This window comes from Staurois parvus, unplaced genomic scaffold, assembly GCF_062004578.1.
Source record: "Staurois parvus isolate SC_StPar_1 unplaced genomic scaffold, SC_StPar_1.0 ptg000124l, whole genome shotgun sequence".
Taxonomy (NCBI): domain Eukaryota; kingdom Metazoa; phylum Chordata; class Amphibia; order Anura; family Ranidae; genus Staurois; species Staurois parvus.
In genome coordinates, this window is record NW_028317920.1 from 3,905,848 (window position 1) to 3,926,961 (window position 21,114).

The 21,114-nt window shown below is 41.9% G+C and overlaps 1 protein-coding gene across 2 annotated transcripts in view; it reads right to left on the reverse strand.

Moving 5' to 3' along the window:
• Positions 1–293: 293 nt before the first annotated feature.
• Positions 294–21,114, reverse strand: part of KLF15 (KLF transcription factor 15) — a 41,639-nt gene continuing 20,818 nt past the window's right edge. For both annotated transcript variants that reach the window (XM_089672285.1, XM_089672284.1), the window contains exons 2-3: positions 19,322–20,424; positions 294–4,734 (exon numbers count right to left, since the gene is read on the reverse strand). In XM_089672285.1, the coding sequence (XP_089528411.1) occupies positions 4,566–4,734; positions 19,322–20,361 (1,209 nt within the window). In that variant the 5' untranslated portion in view covers positions 20,362–20,424 and the 3' untranslated portion in view covers positions 294–4,565. The remainder of the gene's footprint in view (positions 4,735–19,321; positions 20,425–21,114) is intronic.

The following is a 21,114-nucleotide window of genomic DNA, read 5'->3' on the forward strand; positions in this document are numbered from 1 at the left end:
ATATATATATATATATATAAAACACATTTTGTATTGACACAAATCACACCGAAAAGTATTGTTTTGGGTATCGGGAATATTTTCACGAGTAAAAGTATTTGTGAAAATACTCGTTATCGTCAGCGGTGCATCCCTACTGTATATATAAACCTAATACTATATATATATATATATATATATATATACCCACACTCACATACACAGTATCTATACCTAATAAAACACATACATTTACAGTATATCTTTACAAACCACCTAATAAAAAAACATTAATAAACAACAAGTAAACAAACTATTTTTTTCAGTTTATTGTCAAAGTAAATATACTTCTTTTCTGAGGAACATAGAAGAAAAATACAGTATTATTTTATGTACATAGCATCATAGAGATATTTTAACTTTTGAATTAATTTACATAAAATTCTGATACATTATTAAAGGCATTTATTTTATATGGAGCTTTCTATGTATATACAGTATTTACATACATTCATAAGAGGAGGAGTAAACGTCTTGTTCATAGGCAGGCTGATATGAAAGGAAGATGGTGGGGATCCCCGTCAACCCCAAACCCCAAAAACTTGATAGTTAAGAGCATTTAAAGGGATAATTGATCTGGCTCCATGCTCCCCACATTTATAGTTTGATATCTGAGCTGTCCGTAGGGTTCATTCAGCTACACTTGGTAGAAATGGCCATTTTGTTTGTTATTGCCATGTTGGATATTGACCCAAAAAAAGTTTGGGCACATTGGGGATTTTTTTCTGGAGAACATGTAGACCTCGCTACCTTGACCACTGATGCTAAATTTTAAGAGTCCATTTTAAATTTTGTTAGCGGCAATGAACAACCGTAGCAAACCTGCCTTTGATACAAGATTGCCTGATAAACATACATCTACATTGATAAGGAATGCACGGATTTTTAACCCCTTTGAAGCCAGAGAGACCTATATATATATATATATATATATATATATATATATATATATATATCACAAAAGCAGCACTATTCAGAAATCCAGCAACAAAACGGTTTAAGACAGCTTACATAAAATAGATTATTTTTTTCTTGCTCGGTTTATGGAAAATAAACACTTTTTCTCTGATTTCCATTGTCTTCCATTAAGGCAGAATTTATCTTCTACAGAATTAACAGCAATATTTCAACCTCACGACACAAACGCACAAAAAAAAATTCTCTCTTCCCTCACATGGGAAAAAGATACAATTCTCCTGGCGATATTTTGTTCAGTGGTCATCTGTGAGGCACTGGAGGGGTGAAATGCATCAGTTATAAAATAGTTCATATACTGTACATTGTTTTTGGTAGAAAACGAAACACCGCATTTGCAATATAAAAATAGATTTAATGAGGATACTGTTGTACTGTAACTAAAACACAATCATAACTAACAGTTTTGTGTTTTTTTAATAAAAAGGCCAAAAATCTGCAGTATTTGATATAATGTATAATATACGAATGAAGGCTTTTTTTAAAAAAAACAGAATCTGAGGCAATCACAGCTTAGTAACAAGTAAAAGAAAAAAAAATGGCAATATTGGAATACATTCTGTATATACTTTTTTAATTGTTGCCGCCTATAACTCACCCACCAATGATTCTAACTTTGTAAATGTTTTCTTTTGTATTATTTGTAGTATTCATATTTTTATAAATATTATTAAGATGTACTATTTAATTATTTATTTATTTACTACTGAAAGGCAAGGATTTCTAGGTAATAAAAATAAGTGATCCTCTTAGCTTTGCGCATATTTTTTCGGTGTAAAGGATATATATAAAATATCGGTATGTTTTTAATAGCCTTGCATTGGAAGGTTATACTTTTAATTTTATATTTTTTTTTATATTAAATCTAATTTTTTTAATTGCTTTTTTTATTACAGGAATAAAAAATAGTAATTTTTTTCCTTCATCCTTTGAGATAATAGTGGCAAATTATTTGTGAAAAGTTTTCTAATTTCCAGCTAGAATGGACCTGGTTTTGACCATCAGAAGAACACAGCAGATCCCTGATAAAATGGCCAACTGGCTTAGGATCCAAAAGATGGTTTTTGGCATATTGAGACCTTGGATATGTAACATTTTTTGTTCACAAGAAAAGTATATAGGCCAAAATGTGAAAAAAGTATTATAGTACATAGCAGTCAATCTATACAATTTATAAAAGTGATTTTAGCTAGGACTAATAAACACTGGTGTGGTTTCGGTTCCTAAGAAGGTCTGCAGTCAGCCATAAAGTCACTGTGTGATATCTATTTTTCTACATCCTTTTTTTTGGGGGGGAGTTATTTTTATTGACTAGAAATGGAAAAGTTTCCACATAAAGACACAAAAATTAAACACGAGGTGTAGCTATGCCAACAGGTAAGGCCTAGACTTTGCATGACTTTAGGTTTGGAGATAACTAAAATCAAAAGATGGGGCAGTATTTATCTTTTTATATCAATATTTAGGATAGACAAACCTTTTCACTTAGGCAAACCAACCAGTGAGCCAGTGAGATATTTTTCTTTAACTGATATGTCATTGGTTAAAAAAAAAATCTGATTGGCCGCAGTGGGTTACTGGTCTTTGTTTTTCCATCTTTAAAAAAGCCCTTGTGTTTGGTTAAGCCTTTTTTGGCCTATAGGTTGACAGCGATAATGGTGAATTTTTGGTAGAAGTAAAACAAATATGTCAATTTGTTTCTTCAAGAACCCTAATTTTCAGGACAGTCAATGGGAGATGGCTATTTTGTGTCACCATTCAGTAGGGCTGATATGCAAAAACTTTGGGAAGAATGAAGTAGATACCAATGGCAACCATGAGTTACCAATTCATTGACCAGTTGCCATGGGCAGCTTCTAATTTTGCCTCAATTTTTGTAAAATTGCCCCACTGCAACTCTCTAGAAACATTTTCTATACCTATATACACTTTCTGTTTTTTGAGAGTATGTATTCAGCTAGCAAGATGGCAGCCTTGTAGTGACGAGCAACATGGTTGCCACTGCTGGCTTGTGTGTAAGGGTTTAGCCGAAAAGATGGTTGATGGTAGAAACCAACAGCATGGTTGCCATTGCTGGCTGAAGAGTATGGGTTTATCCAACAAGATAGGTGATGGTGGAAACTGACAACATTGCTGCCTCTGTTCACTTGAGAGTGTAGGCTTAGCTACCTAGCAAGATGGTTGCATAGGAGGAACCATCAACATGGCTTGCTCTGTTTTTGCAAGAGTGTAGGTTCAGCTAACAAGATGGTGCCTAGTAGTAACCAAAAACATGGCTGTCTCTGTTTTCTTGATAGTGTGGGTCCAGCCAACATGATAGTTAGCTAGCAAGATGGCTATCTAAAATTAACAGTCAACATGCCATCCTGTGTTTTCTTGAGAGTGTAGGTTCAGCCATCTATTATTAACCAACAAAATGGCTGCCTTTTCTTGCTTAAGAATGTGGGCTTAGTTCGCAAGATGATGCTTAGTAGTAACCAACAACTTGGCTGCTTCTGTCTACTTGAGAGTGTAGGCTTAGCTAGCTAGCAAGACGGTTGCATAGTAGTAACCATCGACATGGCTTCCTCTGTTTTCTCAAGAGTGTAGGTTCAGCCAACATGATGGTGCCTGGTAGTAACCAACAACATGGCTATCTCTGTTTTTTTGAGAGTGTGGGTTCAGCCAACAGGATGGCTGCTGGTAGTAACCGACAACATAGCTGGCTCAGTTCGCTTGAAGGTGTAAGCTTAGCTAGCTAGAAAGATGGCTGTATGGTAGTAACCAACAACATGGCATCCTTTGTCTTCTTGAGCACATGGGTTTAACCACCAATATGGCTGCTGCTAGTGGGCAACAACATGATTGCTTCTGATCGCTTGATAGTATGGACTTAGCAAGCAAGACGGCAGCTAGTGTAAACCAACAAAATGACTTTTCATGTGGTTTTAGCCAACAATTTGTCTGCCTTGTAGCAGCTTATAAACAGTAAAGCATATGCTGACATTATATATAGTTCTCCAATTTCTTTATACCACATTAAAAACATCCAACCATATTGAACTTTTATAAACTTGCCTTTTTTTAAAATGCATATTTTATATATACATATTGCTATTTTTTCTATATTTAGCACCTTTACTGGGAGGACACTCTATGAGACACAACAGATTTCTGTACAAAATGGCCGATAGAAGTGGTGACCATATATTTCTTTCATGACCAGTTTTAAATATTTTGGATTAATGTTCGATTAAAGGATCATTTGTAGATACTTCAAAAGATACAAATTTACTGACCCAATAATTAAACTTCAAGGGAGAAAAAAAAAATACATAACGGAATCAAGTTAATTAATACCCCCACCCACATAACCATTAACTTCCAGAATGTGACGCAGACAAATTCCCTGGCTCTTCCAGGATGCTTCATTCACAGCCATGTTAAATAAACGTGGAGTACAACTGTCCAGTCGAAACCAAAGGTTTCTATCACACACAATAAGTTATGATGGGGAGATTGACAAAGTGCTTTGGGCTTCAACTCTACGCAGGTCGCTGATACAATTGCATTCAGTTTGATAAACGGGTGGCGCGGCTGCTCCTCGGAAATCTGTGCACCTTGACATGTTTGGACAGGTGGTCACTGCGGGCAAATTTCTTTTCGCAGACAGCACATTGGTACGGCTTTACCCCAGAGTGTGAGCGTCGGTGTCGGGAGAGCTCATCAGACCGGGAAAACCTACCAAAAAAGAAAAAAGCATGTAAATATATAAAACTCAATCTAGAGTCCATTTTTACAACATAGTCCAACATTCTACAACTGCACTATTCCTTCAACTCATACCAATTATGGGTCACTATTCCTCCAACTGATACCAACAATGGAGCACTATTCCTCCCACTGATACCAATGATGGAGCACTATTCCTCCCGCTGACACCAATGATGGGGCACTATTCCTCCCACTGATACCAATGATGTGGCACTATTCCGCCACTGATACCAATGATGGGACACTATTCCTCCCACTGACACCAATGATGGGGCACTATTCCTCCCACTGGTACCAATGATGTGGCACTATTCCTCCCACTGATACCAATGATGTGGAACTATTCTGCCACTGATACCAATGATGGGGTACTATTCCGCCACTGATACCAATGATGGGGCACTATTCCTCCCACTGGTACCAATGCTGTGGCACTATTCCTCCCACGGATACCAATGATGTGGCACTATTCTGCCACTGATACCAATGATGGGGTACTATTCCGCCACTGATACCAATGATGGGGCACTATTCCACCACTGATACCAATGATGGGGCACTATTCCTCCCACTGACACCAATGATGAGGGCACTATTCCACCACTGATGCCAATGATGGGGCACTATTCCTCCCACTGGTACCAATGATGTGGCACTATCTTGCCCACTAATACCAATGATGTGGCACTATTCCGCCACTGTTACCAATGATGGGGCAATATTCTTCCCATTAATACCAATGATGTAGCACTATTCCGCCACTGATACCAATGATGGAGCACTATTCCTCCCACTGATACCAATGATCAAGCACTATTCCTCCTGCTGACACCAATGATGGGGCACTATTCCTCCCACTGATACCAATGAAGTGGCACTATTCCTCCCACTGATACCAATGATGGGGCACTATTGCTCCCACTGGTACCAATGAAGTGGCACTATTCCTCCCACTGATACCAATGATGGGGCACTATTCCGCCACTGATACCAATGATGGGGCACTATTCCTCCCACTGACACCAATGATGGGGCACTATTCCTCTCACTGACACCAATGATGGGGCACTATTCCTCCCACTGGTACTAATGATGTGGCACTATTTTTCCCACTAATACCAATGATGTGGCACTATTCCGCCACTGTTACCAATGATGGGGCACTATTCCTCCCATTAATACCAATGCTGGGCCACTATTCCTCCCACTTATACCAATGATGTAGCACTATTCCTCCTACTGACACCATGATGGAGCACTATTCCTCCCACTTACACCAATGAAGGGGCACTGTTTCTCCCACTGACACCAACAATGGGGCATAATTCTTCCAACTGACACCAATAAAGGTGCACTATTTTTTCATGAATACCAATGATGAGCAGTATTCCTCCCATGGACACCAAAGATGCATTGCTTCCTTCCAGTGATGCCAGGACAATTTTTGCTCCCAGTGGCCACAGTCAAGCCCCCCTAAAGTATGAAGGACAGTAAACTGACTCATGGGTTAAAAGCCTTATATATAAACCAACATCAGTCATCAGATTCCAAAAATATATTAAATTCCACCTCTGCTTTCATGCAGCCCCAGTTTTACCGCAAAAATATTTGTCCATAAAATGGTTCCTAATTGTCAATGCTGACCAGCTCTACCACTAAAACTCCTCTTTTCCTACTAATGATAACCTTTTTTTACTTTATGTAATTGTACTTTACTTGTTACTATAGTATTAACATGTACCACCAAGAAACCTGAACCATTCATCTCCTTGCTTGCACAATAATGTCCCTGCCACACTTACAAGCATGCATAGTGATGCCAATTTAGCCAGAGGCAGACGAACTTGTCAGAAGGCTAATGAATTGTGGGAAGAAACAGGCACACCTAAATGACACCCACACGGCCTAAAAGAACATACAAACACATTGGGGTTGATTTACTAAAATTGGAGACTGCAAAATCTGGCGCAGCTGTGGATGGTAGCTAACTTCAACCTGTTCATTTAAGCTTTGATAATAAAACCTGGAAGCTAATTGGTTACCATGGACAGCTACACCAGATTTTGCACTCTCCAGGTTTAGTAAATCAACCCCATTGTGTTCAAGGTAGGACCCCACTTCTGCAAGATAAAAGCACTAATAATATATCCACCATGTTGACTAGTTGAAGGTCTAATGTAATGGTCTCCAAACTGCACCCCAGCGGCCATATGTGGCCCTTTGCTTGCCCTTATCTGGCCTTTGGAGCACTATTCCACTAATTGACACCAATGATGGGGCACCATTCCCCCTACTGACACCATCAATGGGGCAGCATTCATCTCACTGATATCAACAATTGGGAGCTATTCCTCCCATAAAAACCAATGGTGGAGCACTGATGCCGGGGTATTTTCCACTCTGACTGGTCACAGTCCAGCCTCCATAAAGCCTGAAGGACAGTAAGCTAGCCCTTTGCTTGGAAAATTTGGAGACCCCTGGTCTAATGTAATGGTTGGGTATAATGACCACACCTGCCATGGAAATGTGGATCCACTGCCATCTACATACTGGATTCCTGGAGCTGGGGGCTGAGCCCAGCAACACTTTAGAGATATTGTGGTGTCCCGTGTTTTAAAAATAATTTTTCTCTCCAACATCTGCAACTATTTTTCTTGACAGTAAATTTCAGATATATTGATGACGTACTCAAAAGCTGGAAGTGCTTAATTGCACATAACAGCCAAATCCCTTCTCTTGGCTGAACCAGTGATCCCTTACAACAACCCTAATTGTAAAGAAAATTAAATATTCCATAGTAAATATTTCAGACCAGAGTAGTTATGTGCCAAATGTATTTAAAAGGCACAGCTACAGTCTATGAAAACATTCAGGTTATATAGAGCTGCAGCAGAAGAGTAATGCAGAATTATACTGATGATTTATGGTGACCTATGCAAATGTAGGCTTTCAGTCACTTCCTGTTCTGTCAAAAATACAGGAAGTAAGGAGGAATCTGCCTGATGGGGACTCAGATTGCAATAACAATGCACAAAGGCTTTAACCAGGGGCGGACTGACAACTCATGGGGCCCCCGGGCAATAGGGGATCATGGGGCCCCTGTGTCCATGCCCAAACTCAAAAAAGCCTATGAAAAAGGTACCAGGGGCATCTCATGGGGCCCCCTACTGACCCCGGGCCCTTGGGTAGTGCCCGAGTTTCCAAATTGTCAATCCGCCCCTGGCTTTATCCATTTAATAGGTAGCTCATCAGGTAACCCTGAAAGCCCACACCACCATGCTACAACCACATGCATTAAACCTGGTTGCATAACACTTGAATGGGTCATGTTCAACAGCAGTACTGCCTGCCACATGTGACAGGGGTAATATTTTACCTAGGCATATGTACAACTCCTTCCAGCCACTATGTAAGTTTAAGGGAATAGTCTGGGGGCCTCTCAACTCCCTTTTTTTTATATACTTCCCCCTAGCCACAAGCATAAACAGGCTGGTTATGCAAATGGCAACTTTCTGGCAATTTTAACTATTTTTGGTTAAGCCGGAATTGAAATCCTGAATGTGGAAATTTGTGGTTTTGATCAGCTGCAAGGGGATAGGATCGAAATTGCCTTGATCAGACTCAAGCCCAGCAAAAAAATCTAACTATCGTAGTTGCTTCCAGTTTTGGTAAAGTTTTTTCCTGTATTGCCAGTTAATAGCCCAGTTTGATCAAACTTGCAGCAGATTCCTTCTATTTGTTGCGCTGAAGGAATAGCTTTTTTAGACCATGTTCTGTGCAAAGTGTGAAGGTCTGGTTCATTATAATCACCCGGTGCACTCTCAGTGTTCTGATAAGAAAACAATGCAGTGTGTCTACCAGGGGCGGACTGACCATTTGGAAACTCGGGCAGTGCCCGAGGGCCCGGGGTCAGTAGGAGGCCCCATAAGATGCCCCTGGTACCCTTTTCCTAGGCTTTTTTGAGTTTGGGCAAGGACACAGGGGCCCCATTATACCCTATTGCCCGGGGGCCCCATGAGTTGTCAGTCCGCCCCTGGTCTCTACACCTTTATAGGTGATTAACCCTTAGGAAGTATCTCACCAAAGATGACATTTTTGATGCAGAGTATACCCAAAAACGGACTTAGTCTTAGTGCAGAGTTTGTCACGCAAGCAGGAAATTACATTTTTGGAGGCGTTGATATACAGAACGCCTCCAGGTTACCATGTTACATAGTTGCATAGTTAGTCTGGCTGAAAAAAGACAAAAGTCCATCCAGTTCAACCATAGAAAAAAAAAGTTATAATCCTACACCCACAGTTGATCCAGAGGAAGGCAAATAAAAACCCCCCAGCAAACCATGATCCAATTTTCTCCTGTTGGGAAAAAAATTCCTTCCTGATCCCCCGAGAGGCAATCTGATATTCCCTGGATCAACTTTACCTATAAAATGTTATATCCAGTTATATTCTGTGTATCCAGGAAAGAATCCAGGACTTTTTTGAAGCAATCCACTGAGCTAGCCAGAACCAACTCTTGAGTTGCATTGAATTTTGCAGAAAATTAAAGCCCTACAGTTTGAAAAGGAAATTACATTTGTAATCACATTAAATTACAATTTCTTGTGCAGCAATTATATATGGTATTTTTTTTATCTTTTTCTACAAAAGTGGAGTTACCCTTTAGGGTTCGTGCACACTGGTTTATTGCAAACGTTGTTTCTCCTGACAGGAAAAATCTGTGTTTTTTTTTATATCATTTGCCAGAATTTTGATTATTTTTAAATTATTCTGGCCATTGAAACGAATAAACGCTCAAGCGATAAATGTGCCTAGCACTTAGGTGCATCTAGATGCGTTTAGATGCATTTAGCCGCTTTTGGTATTTTTTATGCCCTCTTGAACGAGATTCTTCTGTGTTTGGTAGCTTTGATTGCCTCTAAAACCTGCTGCTTCTAAACTCTTTTAAAAGCTTATGGGGGGTATTTACTAAAACTGGGGCACTCAGAATCTGGTGCAGCTGTGCATGGGAGCCAATCAGCTTTGAACTTCAGCTCGTTCATTTAAAGCGGAAGTTCCGTTTTAAGGACTGCTCCCCCACTCCCCATTAAGAATTTCACCTTTGGGGGGCGGGGAGGAGTGGGTACCTGAATTTGACAGGTACCCGCTCCCACTTCTGGTCCGATCGCCTAGATGCGGAAGGTGTCCTCCCTCCCTCCCTGTAGTCTTTTGTGACACGTGACAGGTCCCAGAAGACTACAGGACCATTCATGAAAAGCAGCGCTACTCACGCATGCGCAGTGGGCACCCGGCTGTGAAGCTGCAAGCTATCACAGTCGGGTGCCCATACTGAAGATGCCGGCCTCCTGGAATACAGGACACCCGGTGAAACGGGCTGCGGGGGACACACCACGGGACTGAGGGACAGGTAAGTGGCTGTTTTTTAAAAGTCAGCAGCTACAGTTTTTGTAGCTGCTGACTTTTATTTTTTGACAGCGTGAGTGGAACTCCGCTTTAAGTTTTGACAACACAACCTGATTGGCTTCTATGCAGAGCTGCACCAGATTTTACAAGCTCCGGGTTTAGTAAAGAGCCCTCTATGTGTGCATGGACACATAGGGGTTGATTTACTGAAGGCAAATAGACTGTGCACTTTGCAAGTTGGCTCTGAGGAAGAGGTTGTGTCCTCAAAACGCGTTAGCCAGTTGGTCATCCAGGGTTCTATCGTATGGACTCAGATGTTGTTTGGATCATACATCTTGTTCAGTTTGACATGCCTGTGTTATTATGTCCATTGTGAGTATGATACCTATTTTTGTTTCTTTAATAAATTATTTTGAACGATAATGCACCAGGTCGGTGCGCCCTTTTTCTGTTTCTCCATTTGTATCCAGTGTATTCGGACCTCCCCGGTCTGTTGAGGGCAGCAAGCAGTGCATATTCCAGAAAATTCCAGAACATTCCTATTGGGTCTACTGAGTCCTTTCCTAGCGCAGGAGTAAAGTGTTTGTTGTGTTGGATGTGCACTTTGCAAGTGCAGTTGCTCCAGAGCTTAGTAAATGAGGTGAAGCTCTGCTGACTTCCATCATCCAATCATTTCAATGCTTGCATGTGAATGAGTATTTGTAAAGTAAAGCTTGTCATTTACTAAGCTCTGAAGCCACTGCACTTGCAGAACGCACAGCCTATTTGTTCTTAGTAAATCAACTCCATAGGCTTTTATTGAGGTGTGTTTAGGGGCTTAGGCAAAAAAATTCCAAAAGCTCCACAAAAGTCAGTTTAGGTGGAGCAGTGTGCATGAATCCTTAAACATCTCATTTACATTTGTATTTGTTATATAGTAAAAGCCTTGTTTGCCAGAGATTATTGGGCAGTAAATGAGCTGTGCGTAGGGAAAGCTCTGTCATCAAGGCCAAAACTTTCCTGAAATTACATTCAGTTCTGATAGGCTGCAGAGACTTTCACCCTTATGAATTACTCTTTTATAGGAGCCAAGTTGTACTTTAGGTTTATTGGCCTTTTCAGAGTGTTGCCTCCTGTCCTGTGTATGACTATATATTTATTCTATATTCGTAGTTGGAAGTACAGCTGGAACATGATTTGATACACTGTATCATGTGTTCTTCCATGCTAGTAAACAATGTGACAATAGATTTCGCGTCTCTTGTTGCAACACAGAACAATGTGACACTCATCAAACCAGCTGCCACTGACTCATCCAGGAACCATCCCACCTATTCTCCACAACTAGAGTTACATTTCATATACACAATTTCTCCTAATATATTCAGAGTCCAAAAACATAATCTTCTTCCACCAGCTGCCTCTTTCCTGACCTCCGGAGATGGGCACAGAGTCAAAATTTCTTCTCTCCGCTCTTCCCAACCTCCAGGATATGGTGTGGAATGTATTTTTCGTGGTAATACATTGCAAGGAGGTTCCTGATAAGATGTCCAACCATGATCTAATTTTCCCAGGCTTTGTTGGGTGACTTCACTATGAACCACAGTAAAGAGCAATTCCAGGCCTACAAGCGAGAACAATGATTGCTTCCCGGTCTTTTAGTTAAGATCTGTTCTTATCAATTTTTGGGAACAGAATGCCGGTTTCCCTTGGCAATTGGGCACTGGTTATAATTCCTGATGTAATAAGGTGGGTATGGTGGGAGGGTTCATTTCTTCCCAGGTTGATTTTGGTCAGGTTTACCAGGCTTGTCCCCGGTTAAAGGCAGGACTTTCTTTAAGTACTAATGCTTTTCTGGTAAGAAAAGGGCTGTGTTTGTCTGTCTAGAGGTTTTTTTCTGTCTAGGGTTTTTCAGCAAGGGTTCCATAGAACCCTTTTGCTCCTCCGGAGGTTGCTGGGGGTTCCAGTGAGCAAGTTCTGCCTCCCACATAGGTTCCCACTGACCCCATTGATCTTACCTATCGGTAAGGGGGTAATTCTTCACATTGATGACAAGTGTAAGGAGCATTCTTCCCACTGACCATCACACTAGTGTATCATGAGTTGTAGTAATGCTTAGCAGGGGCTCTCTGAGAACAAAAAGTTATTTCAAGGGTTCCTCTGTGTTGAAAAGTTTGAGGTGGGCTGGCCTAAGGGCTGGGAGGCGCAAGGAGCTCTTGGTACTGTGCCCCCTGTGAGTGGTGTCCCAGGAGTGCTGGAAAAACACTTTGGGTTGTTGCCCACCATGGTGCCATATACTTGTGTCCAGGGGCAGACTGACAACTCATGGGGCCCCTGTATCCTTGCCCACACTCCAAAAAGCCTATGAAAAAGGTACCAGGGGCATCTCAGGAGGCCCCCTACTGACCCCAGGCCCTCGGGCAGTGCCCAAGTTTCCAAATGGTCAGTCCGCCCCTGCTTGTGTCACTTTTTTGCTTTTCTTGAAGATACTTCTTGAGTGGGCCTTTTGGCCAGCTTGGAGAATTTTTTACACCGGCTGAAAGGCCTGCTGTGTGTACTGCACATATCACTTTTGCACTTATGTTTTTTTTCTTATGCACCCAGACTGAGGGTGCAGATTATCGGGGCCTGTATCAGGGGGAGGATCTGTGACCTTCGGGACTTTTTCCTCTCCCGAACTGGGCAGGTCTCTTTTCGGGACACTAGAATCCTGGAAAGGGTAATTAGCAGTGTGCAGAGGGTTCCTCTGGGATCTCTAGTGTAAACATGTGGCTACATCCCTTTAGCACCTGATAGATAAATGCATGTTCAAACTACTGGGATTTGAGCACAGGTATATCTTGTTTCTTTTCGGGGACAGTCCTCCCACCAAGTACTTGGAGGACTGACTACAGCAGGTCCCAAAGTAGTGGGGTCCACCTGACTTTGGTCTAGGTAGACCATGGAGTACCTTGCTACTCTCAGGTCTCTTTCAACCTGGGGGGCTCAGGGTCTGAGGGACCCCCCCATCTCACCAAGTACTTGGATGACCAACATCAGCAAATACCTAAGGTGCATCTGCCTTTGGCCTAAGCAGACCATAGAGTGCCTTGTCTATATCAGGAGCCTTGCACCCTGGGGGGTTCAGGGTTCAAAGCTTTTTCCCTCCAGAGATTTAGCTGTTTCTGTACCCACATGACTGTTTTTGTGTGTTGTGATTTTATAGTTCACTTTTTTTGTTCACAGGGTTTCGATAAGCACTGAAGCGCACAGCTCCAAAAAAAACTTTTTAAAAACACAAGAACAGTGACTGGCTCATTTTATTCAGCAAATCCTGCAGGTGCCAGAAATTACTCTCAGTTTACTTTACTGTAAGCTCTATGTAATCCACTGAGGACAGAGACCTTCTTAAATGTGAGGTGGATGGGTTTGAGTTCTGAAACTACGCTGTGCAACTACCTGATTTGGCTCAATTTGTTCTAAATATTATGAGTAATAACACTGCTGGCCTGGGAAATATCCAATTGCCTTGGGGGTTAGGAAGGATTTCTCTCTTGCTGAAGCAATTTGGATCATGATTTATAAGGGTTTTTTTGTCTTCCTAAGGATCAACTGTGAATTTGGGGTCCTGTACATTGAAATTTTCAATTTTATCTATCTATCTATCTATCTATCTATCTATCTATCTATCTATCTATCTATCTATCTATCTATCTATCCATCAATCCATCCATCTATCTATCTATCTATCTATCTCTCTCTCTATCTATCTATCATCTATCTATCTATCTATCTATCTATCTATCTATCTATCTATCTATCTATCCATCTCTCTATCTATCTATCTATCTATCTATCTATCTATCTATCTATCTATCATCTATCTATCTATCTATCCATCTCTCTATCTATCTATCTATCTATCTATCTATCTGTCTATTTATTTTTTCTGTTGGTTTTTCTGTTGGAACTAGACTTGTATCTGTTTCCTCTGCTTCACTGAAACCCCAAACAGCATTGTCAGCCCTGACTAAGTTCTCCCTGCTGGACTACAGAACAGATCATGTTATAGAGATGAGGAAATGGGAGGTGTTTTGTAGTCCAACAATAGGGAAAATGAGCAGAACTGACAGCACTGCTTGGAATTTAAAGCGGAATTCCACTCAAAAGTGGAAGCTCCGCTTATTTGCCTCCTCCCCTGCCATATTTGGAACCTTTTGGGAGGGGGGGGGGACCTGTTCGACCCCTCCTCCCTCCCGCAGTCTCCTGGGAACTTTCACAGGTCTCAGAGGACTGCAGGACCAATTAGGGGCTGCATGCGCAGTGGGCACCCGTCTGTGAAGCTGCAAGCTGTCACAGCCTGGTGCCCACAGTTGAGATGCCAGTGCCATAGAGGAAAGAAGGGGAGAAGGGGCCGCGCGGGTGAGAACATCACTGGACCCCGGGACAGGTAAGTGTGTGTTTATTAAAAATCAGCGGCTACAGTTTTCGTAGCTACTGGCTTTTAATAAACACTAAAACGATTGAAACTCTGCTTTAAGTGCAGCAGATGCAGAGTTTGTATCTAAATCAGAAAGTTAGGATCTAGCTTGATTTCTTCCAGATTTTTTTCTGTACTTATTAGCATTTTAAAGAAATAAAACATGGGGAGACGTGCATATATATTACAGGGATGTACTAAATATGTTTTTTGCTCAGTTTGAAGGGCCAATCTAACCAAAAACAGGCGGTAGTGTTGTAAGTGGGTTCTTTGTAGACCTTCGGCCAATTCTCTTTCCACTCTTCTACCTTGGTAAGTGAATTTCTCCTCATGTATAAGTAACATAGAGTTGAGCACAGCAATTAGGCTAAATGAATAATGTATAAAATAAGGCATGGTGCAACATACAGCACCAGGGAAGGGTGCAACAAAAGCCTGTCAACACGCAGTATTGCTGATGAAGAGCCTACAAATCAACACAGTGTGACATCATCAGCTGAAGGGTTCGTACAATATTAATGTGAAACCTAATTGTCTAATCTCCTTTTACAGGACCGTGTCACTCTCCCTGCCATGGGCAGGATGTACTTCCGAAACAGAAAGTTGCCAACAGGGGCCCCCGGGCATTAGGGGATCATGGGGCCCCTGTGTCCTTGCCCAAACTCAAAAAAGCCTATGAAAAAGGTACCAGGGGCATCTCATGGGGCCCCCTACTGACCCCGGGCCCTTGGGTAGTGCCCGAGTTTCCAAATGGTCAGTCCGCCCCTGCTTGCGAAAGATATGTAGGTGCTCATTGTTCAAAAGTAGGCCTTAGCACATATAATATAAACAACCCTAGCTAAGAAAGCTCAAATATAAACTTTCCTAGTTAAGGATATATATATATATATATATATATATATATATATATATATATATATATATGTATATATATAAGGCACCTTGACAGAATTGGTATACTGACAGCAAGTGGGACAAACATTTGTGGACATCTGATCATCACACCTGTATAAGTTAGATAATACATTCCAAAACCATCAACCTATTGGCGCCGGCCGAACACAAATGTGCAGCCTCCCGGCATCTGGGCCTAGATGCATTTGCATGTTATTAAAAAAAAACATATGTGCTGAGAGTGCGCACCCAGCACACATAGTCAGTACTCACAGAAAGGTCCCGATCTCCTCTTTCGATCGTGACCTTTCCCGATCATTTGACCACCGTGACAGCGAATCACGACGGTCACATGACCCTAAAACCCCGCCCCCCCTTCCAGCTTCTGGAACCCTTAATGGGCCGGGAGGCGCTGGCGCCAAGGGGTTAATAAGGAGTTGACCCCATTTTGCATATGTTAGTCTCCATCTTCCTAGGAAGGTTCTCCCCAATGTTAAGCCAAATGAACATTTGTGAGGTCAGATACTGATGTTGGATGAGAAGACCTGGCTCACAATCAGCAGCTGAATTCAAGGTGTTCAGTAGGGATCACTTCAGGGCATTGTCTAGGCCACTCAAGTTTCTCTATACCATACTCATGAACCTATGGAGCCGGCTTTGTGCATAGCTATGCAGTCATACTGGAAAATAAAAGGGCCCTCCCCAAACTGTTACCATAAGGTTGGAAGTGCACAATTGTCTAAACTGTCTTTGGAAGCTGTAGCATTATTAGTACCCCTAACTAGAAACACCTAAGCTCAATCTTTAGGGTCTTTACATAGTTTTGACTATATAGAATCGGTATGAATGGGTAGAATGGGTAGAATTGGTAAGTAGTCAGTGGGCAACAGCAGGGGATGGCCTGAGTGTACAGATATACAAAAATAAATGGCCAGATCAAGTAGCCTATAGGCACCTTACAAGATAGAGCTGTAGGGTAGTAAAAGGCGTGATCACAGGCCCAAATGCAGTTGTGTCCACCATACTTCCACCCTTGACCATGAGTTATATAATGACCTGAGGTCCTTTGAAAAAATATCCATGCTCCATGACATTATGTTCACCAACTAAGCAGAACTATCACAGGCCCAAGATTAGTTGTGCCCACCATGCTTACAGCCTTGACGATGAGATATGTGATGAAGTGAGGTCCTTTAAAAAAAATGTCCATACATTATGCTCATCAACTCAGCAGAAATATCCTTATAAACGTAGCTATGGATATGATTGGCCATAAAACAGAAAATTTAAATAAGGCACACATAGGTCCACATGGTGTTTATGTCAGACAATTTTTCACAAGACCACAATGTGCGTAAGAATGACTTTACAGTCACGCCTGACCTTGCAGGCTGAAAATCCATACCACCGGTCAGAAGATCTGTACAGTAAAATGTGTAACCTGTCTCCACAGCAAGTCCTGGCTGTGCTTTATTTAAGATACACGTCACGCGGACCCTATTTTTGGCAGCTTTTAAGCGTGGTCATGTTAGGCATGAGCATTGACCCCCTACAACTCCCTTCACTTTTCAAAGACAAACTTATTGGCAGGTTGCTTTCATCTCGGGAGTTAAAGTCACTTATGAGTCACTAGAATACAGTGTTCCCTGACATTGCAGGTCACATGTTATAACAGGTTGTATGGATGCAGGCAAAAGCAGATCTAATCTGATCCTGTTATTACAAAAACACTGAGAGTTTACTACAGGTTACAAACACAAGTATCCTCTCTAACACACCCAGAGCAAATATCTGTTTGGTACGTGTGTTATCAGAGAAAGTACCAATGATTTCCTCTTGTAGAAAGTTATGTTCACATGCCTCGGGAAACTAGATTTGCATACTAAACGTGATTTTTTAAGTTATTCCATTAATGTAATCCATTACACAAGAGGTCTAGCAATGGGGTCATTGAGAAGGCCTTCCTCACAAAGTAGAGTTCCAGGCAATTTTTTTAATGTTCTTTGGATAGAGGCTGGAGGAGTTAAACTAGCCATAGAAGAATCACTTCTATTCATCCAGCGGTTTGAACTAAATAAACTGACCCGATTCCGCCATCCACCATCGAGGTGGATCGGATAATCCTCCTCGCTGTGTCATTGTATTCTGACAGCAGGGAGAGCTCCTCACCATCAAAGTACACAGATTGGCCTGCAATCGATAGCCTAGAGCAGGGGTCTCCAAACTTTTCAAACAAAGGGCCAGTTTACTATCATTCAGACTTTAGTAGGGCCAGATTGTGACCAATAAGGGTCGAAAATGTCCTGGACCCAGAATCAGTGAGAATTAACCCCGCCTCAGGGTTAGTAGTCAGTTACATAGCGCCTGTGGTCAGCAGGAGGAGGAGATATAGTAGCCCATCATTCATATTACTGGAAGGAACAGTACCCCATCATTGGTATGAGCGGGAAGAATAGTACTCCAACATTGGTATCAATGGAAGAAACAGTGCCATATTGTTGGTGTCGGTGTGTATCAGTGGGAGGAATAGTGCCCCATTATTGATACTAGTGGGTGGAATAGTGCCCCCATCATTGGTATTAGTGGGAGGAATAGTGTCCCATTGTTTGTATCAGTGGGAGGAATAGTGCCCCATTATTGATACTAGTGGGAGGAATAGTGCCCCCATCATTGGTATTAGTAAGAGGAATAGTGCCCCATTATTGATACTAGTGGGTGGAATAGTGCCCCATCATTGATATTAGTGGGTGGAATAGTGCCCCCATCATTGATATTAGAAGGGAGAATAGTATCTCATCATTAGTGTCAGTGGCGAAATTATGCCCCACTGTTGATATGAGTGTGGAAGAAATAGTGCCCCAAGAGCCAGATAAGGACTAGAAAAGGGCTGCGTCCAGCCCTCGGGCCACAATTTGGAGACTACTGGCCTAGAGTGCTGATTGAGTGGCTAAAATTCAACAAGGTTTTAAACAGACTTCAGTTGGTAGATCGACTTCTGTTCAACCACATTGGGCATACATAGATCGAAATTCGTCCAGTCCCAGCTGAACCAGCTGAGTTTCGATCCATGTATGCCCAGCTTTAGAACCACTGTCTTTATTGCATCTTTATGTCGGCAGGGGAGATTTAACCTCACTCACTATTGTGTCAATAAGACAGGATGTGCAGGGAAATCTCTTCAAGAAAGACTCCATCTTGGTTTTTTGCTGTTTGTGTTGAGATTTTCCTTCATTTCCTATTCTGTGTCAACAGGACAGGAAGAGAGGGGGCAGCCTTAACAACCATTGGAACAGAAGGCCAGCACACCATGAGCATTAAAAAAAGTTCCATGCAAGACAAAACCACCGATTCCTCTTTATCAAGTTGACAAAACAGATCAGGGAACCTCATGTCTCCAAACTGTTGGTTTGGTCATATATTAAACTTTAGTAAACAATCTTTCATACATATGGTGCAGTGGCTTGTTATTCCAATGGATTTTTAACAGTGCCTTTTTTGGTCTAGCAGCCCATATACCATGGTGATTTCATGACAGCATGGCATGTATGGTTTATTCTAAGCAATTAGAACAGGCAGAAGTCCAAACTCTCTCTAAGTCTATCAATAATGGTTTCCCAAATTCTCTCAGGGACTTCCTTGATAAGATCTCTGCACATGTTCTACTTCATACCTGCCATGCTAGATAGAAGGGGGTCGAACAATGAAAATCTCAGGGACACCATAAATACATTTTTTACATTTCCATTAATGTGTATATATATATTATTGATTATGTATTACCTAAAAAATAGCAAAAATATTTTTAAACATTATACTGACCTCCAACCACAGCCAGGCCAAGTACAAGCAAAGGGCTTTTCCCCTGTATGTCTCCGTAGGTGAGCTTTGAGATGACTGCTCTTGGTATACATTTTGGTACATCCAGGAAAGGAACATTTGTGCATTTTTATCAGTTCAGCAGCTGGGTTTTTTTGGAACTTCTGACCCGACATGTGTCCAGATTGTCCTTGAGATCCACCTCCAGGGCCCATGGGTTTAGCAGCAATAGGTACCGGGGCGATACGGACAAATTTAGACGACAAGTTTGATGACTGGACCAGCTGTGGGACCAGTGCAAATGTCTGGCCTTGGATGTTGACCAGAAGTTGGGCCACTTTAATGTTCTCTGGAAACTGTGTTGGGGAGGCCTGGCTGGTGTTTGACTCTTGTTTGATCTCTATGGGCTGGATCTGAAGTATAACTGGTATCCCGCCCTCCACAGTGAGGGTGCCCGAGCTTTTACTGCTGGACTCTTCCTGTGAAAAGCTTTTGGACTCATCCTTTGTATCCTCTCTCATATTGTTGGTGACCACCATAGGGGTCTGTTTGAGCTGCTCAGAAAAGAAATGACCACAGTTCCTCAGCTCTCGAACTTCATGTTGAGTTTCAGCCTTGAAGTCTGTGTTCATTTTTTCCTCCAGAAACTCCTGGATTTCATCCAAAGTAGGATGAAACAATGGTGTTTCCTCTAAGTCCACCCCAAATTCCGGGACTCTGAAGAACTCCTCTTTGACCATTGTCTGTTGATTTCTTTTGTCCCACCAAGACAAGGAGGTGTTGCTCAAGGAGGTTTGGGACAGAAGGTAGTCTAGAATGCTATCCTGGCTCTCGGCGCTACATGTGCTGCCATAACTGGAGCTTAGGACTTGAGAGTCCGGACTGGAACAGGATCGAAAGCTGGAAGAGTCACTATCATCCTCCGAGGTGGGAGAAGGCAACATCTGGTAGGCCCTTCCACCCATTAACATCTCGGTGGTGAAACCAATAGCAGATGGATTGGTTGAGAAGCGCTCATCTCTAAGAAGCAAATGATCCACCATTCCTAGAGGAGCTTCTGAGAGGGTCCTAGCGGCATAAGAAAAGTGGCAAATACAGGAGGGACTCTGAAAAAGACAAAAAATTGTATGTTAAATAGGGTGATAACAAACGAAGGTAATCCATTCAATGTTCTCTGCTCTTCACCAGTAAACCAAGTATCAGCCCTACCCTAGTAAATATTGTAGCCTATTAGTCCTTAAATATAGTGGTTGCATTTTTTCCTTAATATTCACCTGGTGACCTTGCTAGTAACACATCTCCTGTCCCAGGGTGACAATGCACCCTCACTGTACAGTCTCTATGGAACAATAGCATTATCACTACAGGACAGAAAGAGTGTTAAAATTACAGAATACCTCCCACTCTACTCGTCTCTATAACACAGGGGAGGTGTTCTGTAGTCCTCCGAAAAAACATGGTAAGGCTGAAAACGACTGCTTTTCTGGCAGGGTCAACAGCAAGGATGAGCTTGGGTTTGGTCTGAACATGGAAGTTAGCTGTGTTGGGCCAATGAGCTGCAGGCAGGTGATTTGCCATCCCGCAGCTGCTTGTATACAAAAAGACAAGGATGCTTGTGCCAACACTGACCTAATATGGCCAAATGGCAGAAAAATGCCATGAATCTGCTACCTGCAGCTCAGCAATACAGCTAACGTCTGGGTTTGGACTAAGACCAAACTCATCCCTGCTCTTGATCCTGCCAGAAATGTTTCTTTCTTTGTTGCTGTTAGGGTTCATTCACACATGCAGCAGTA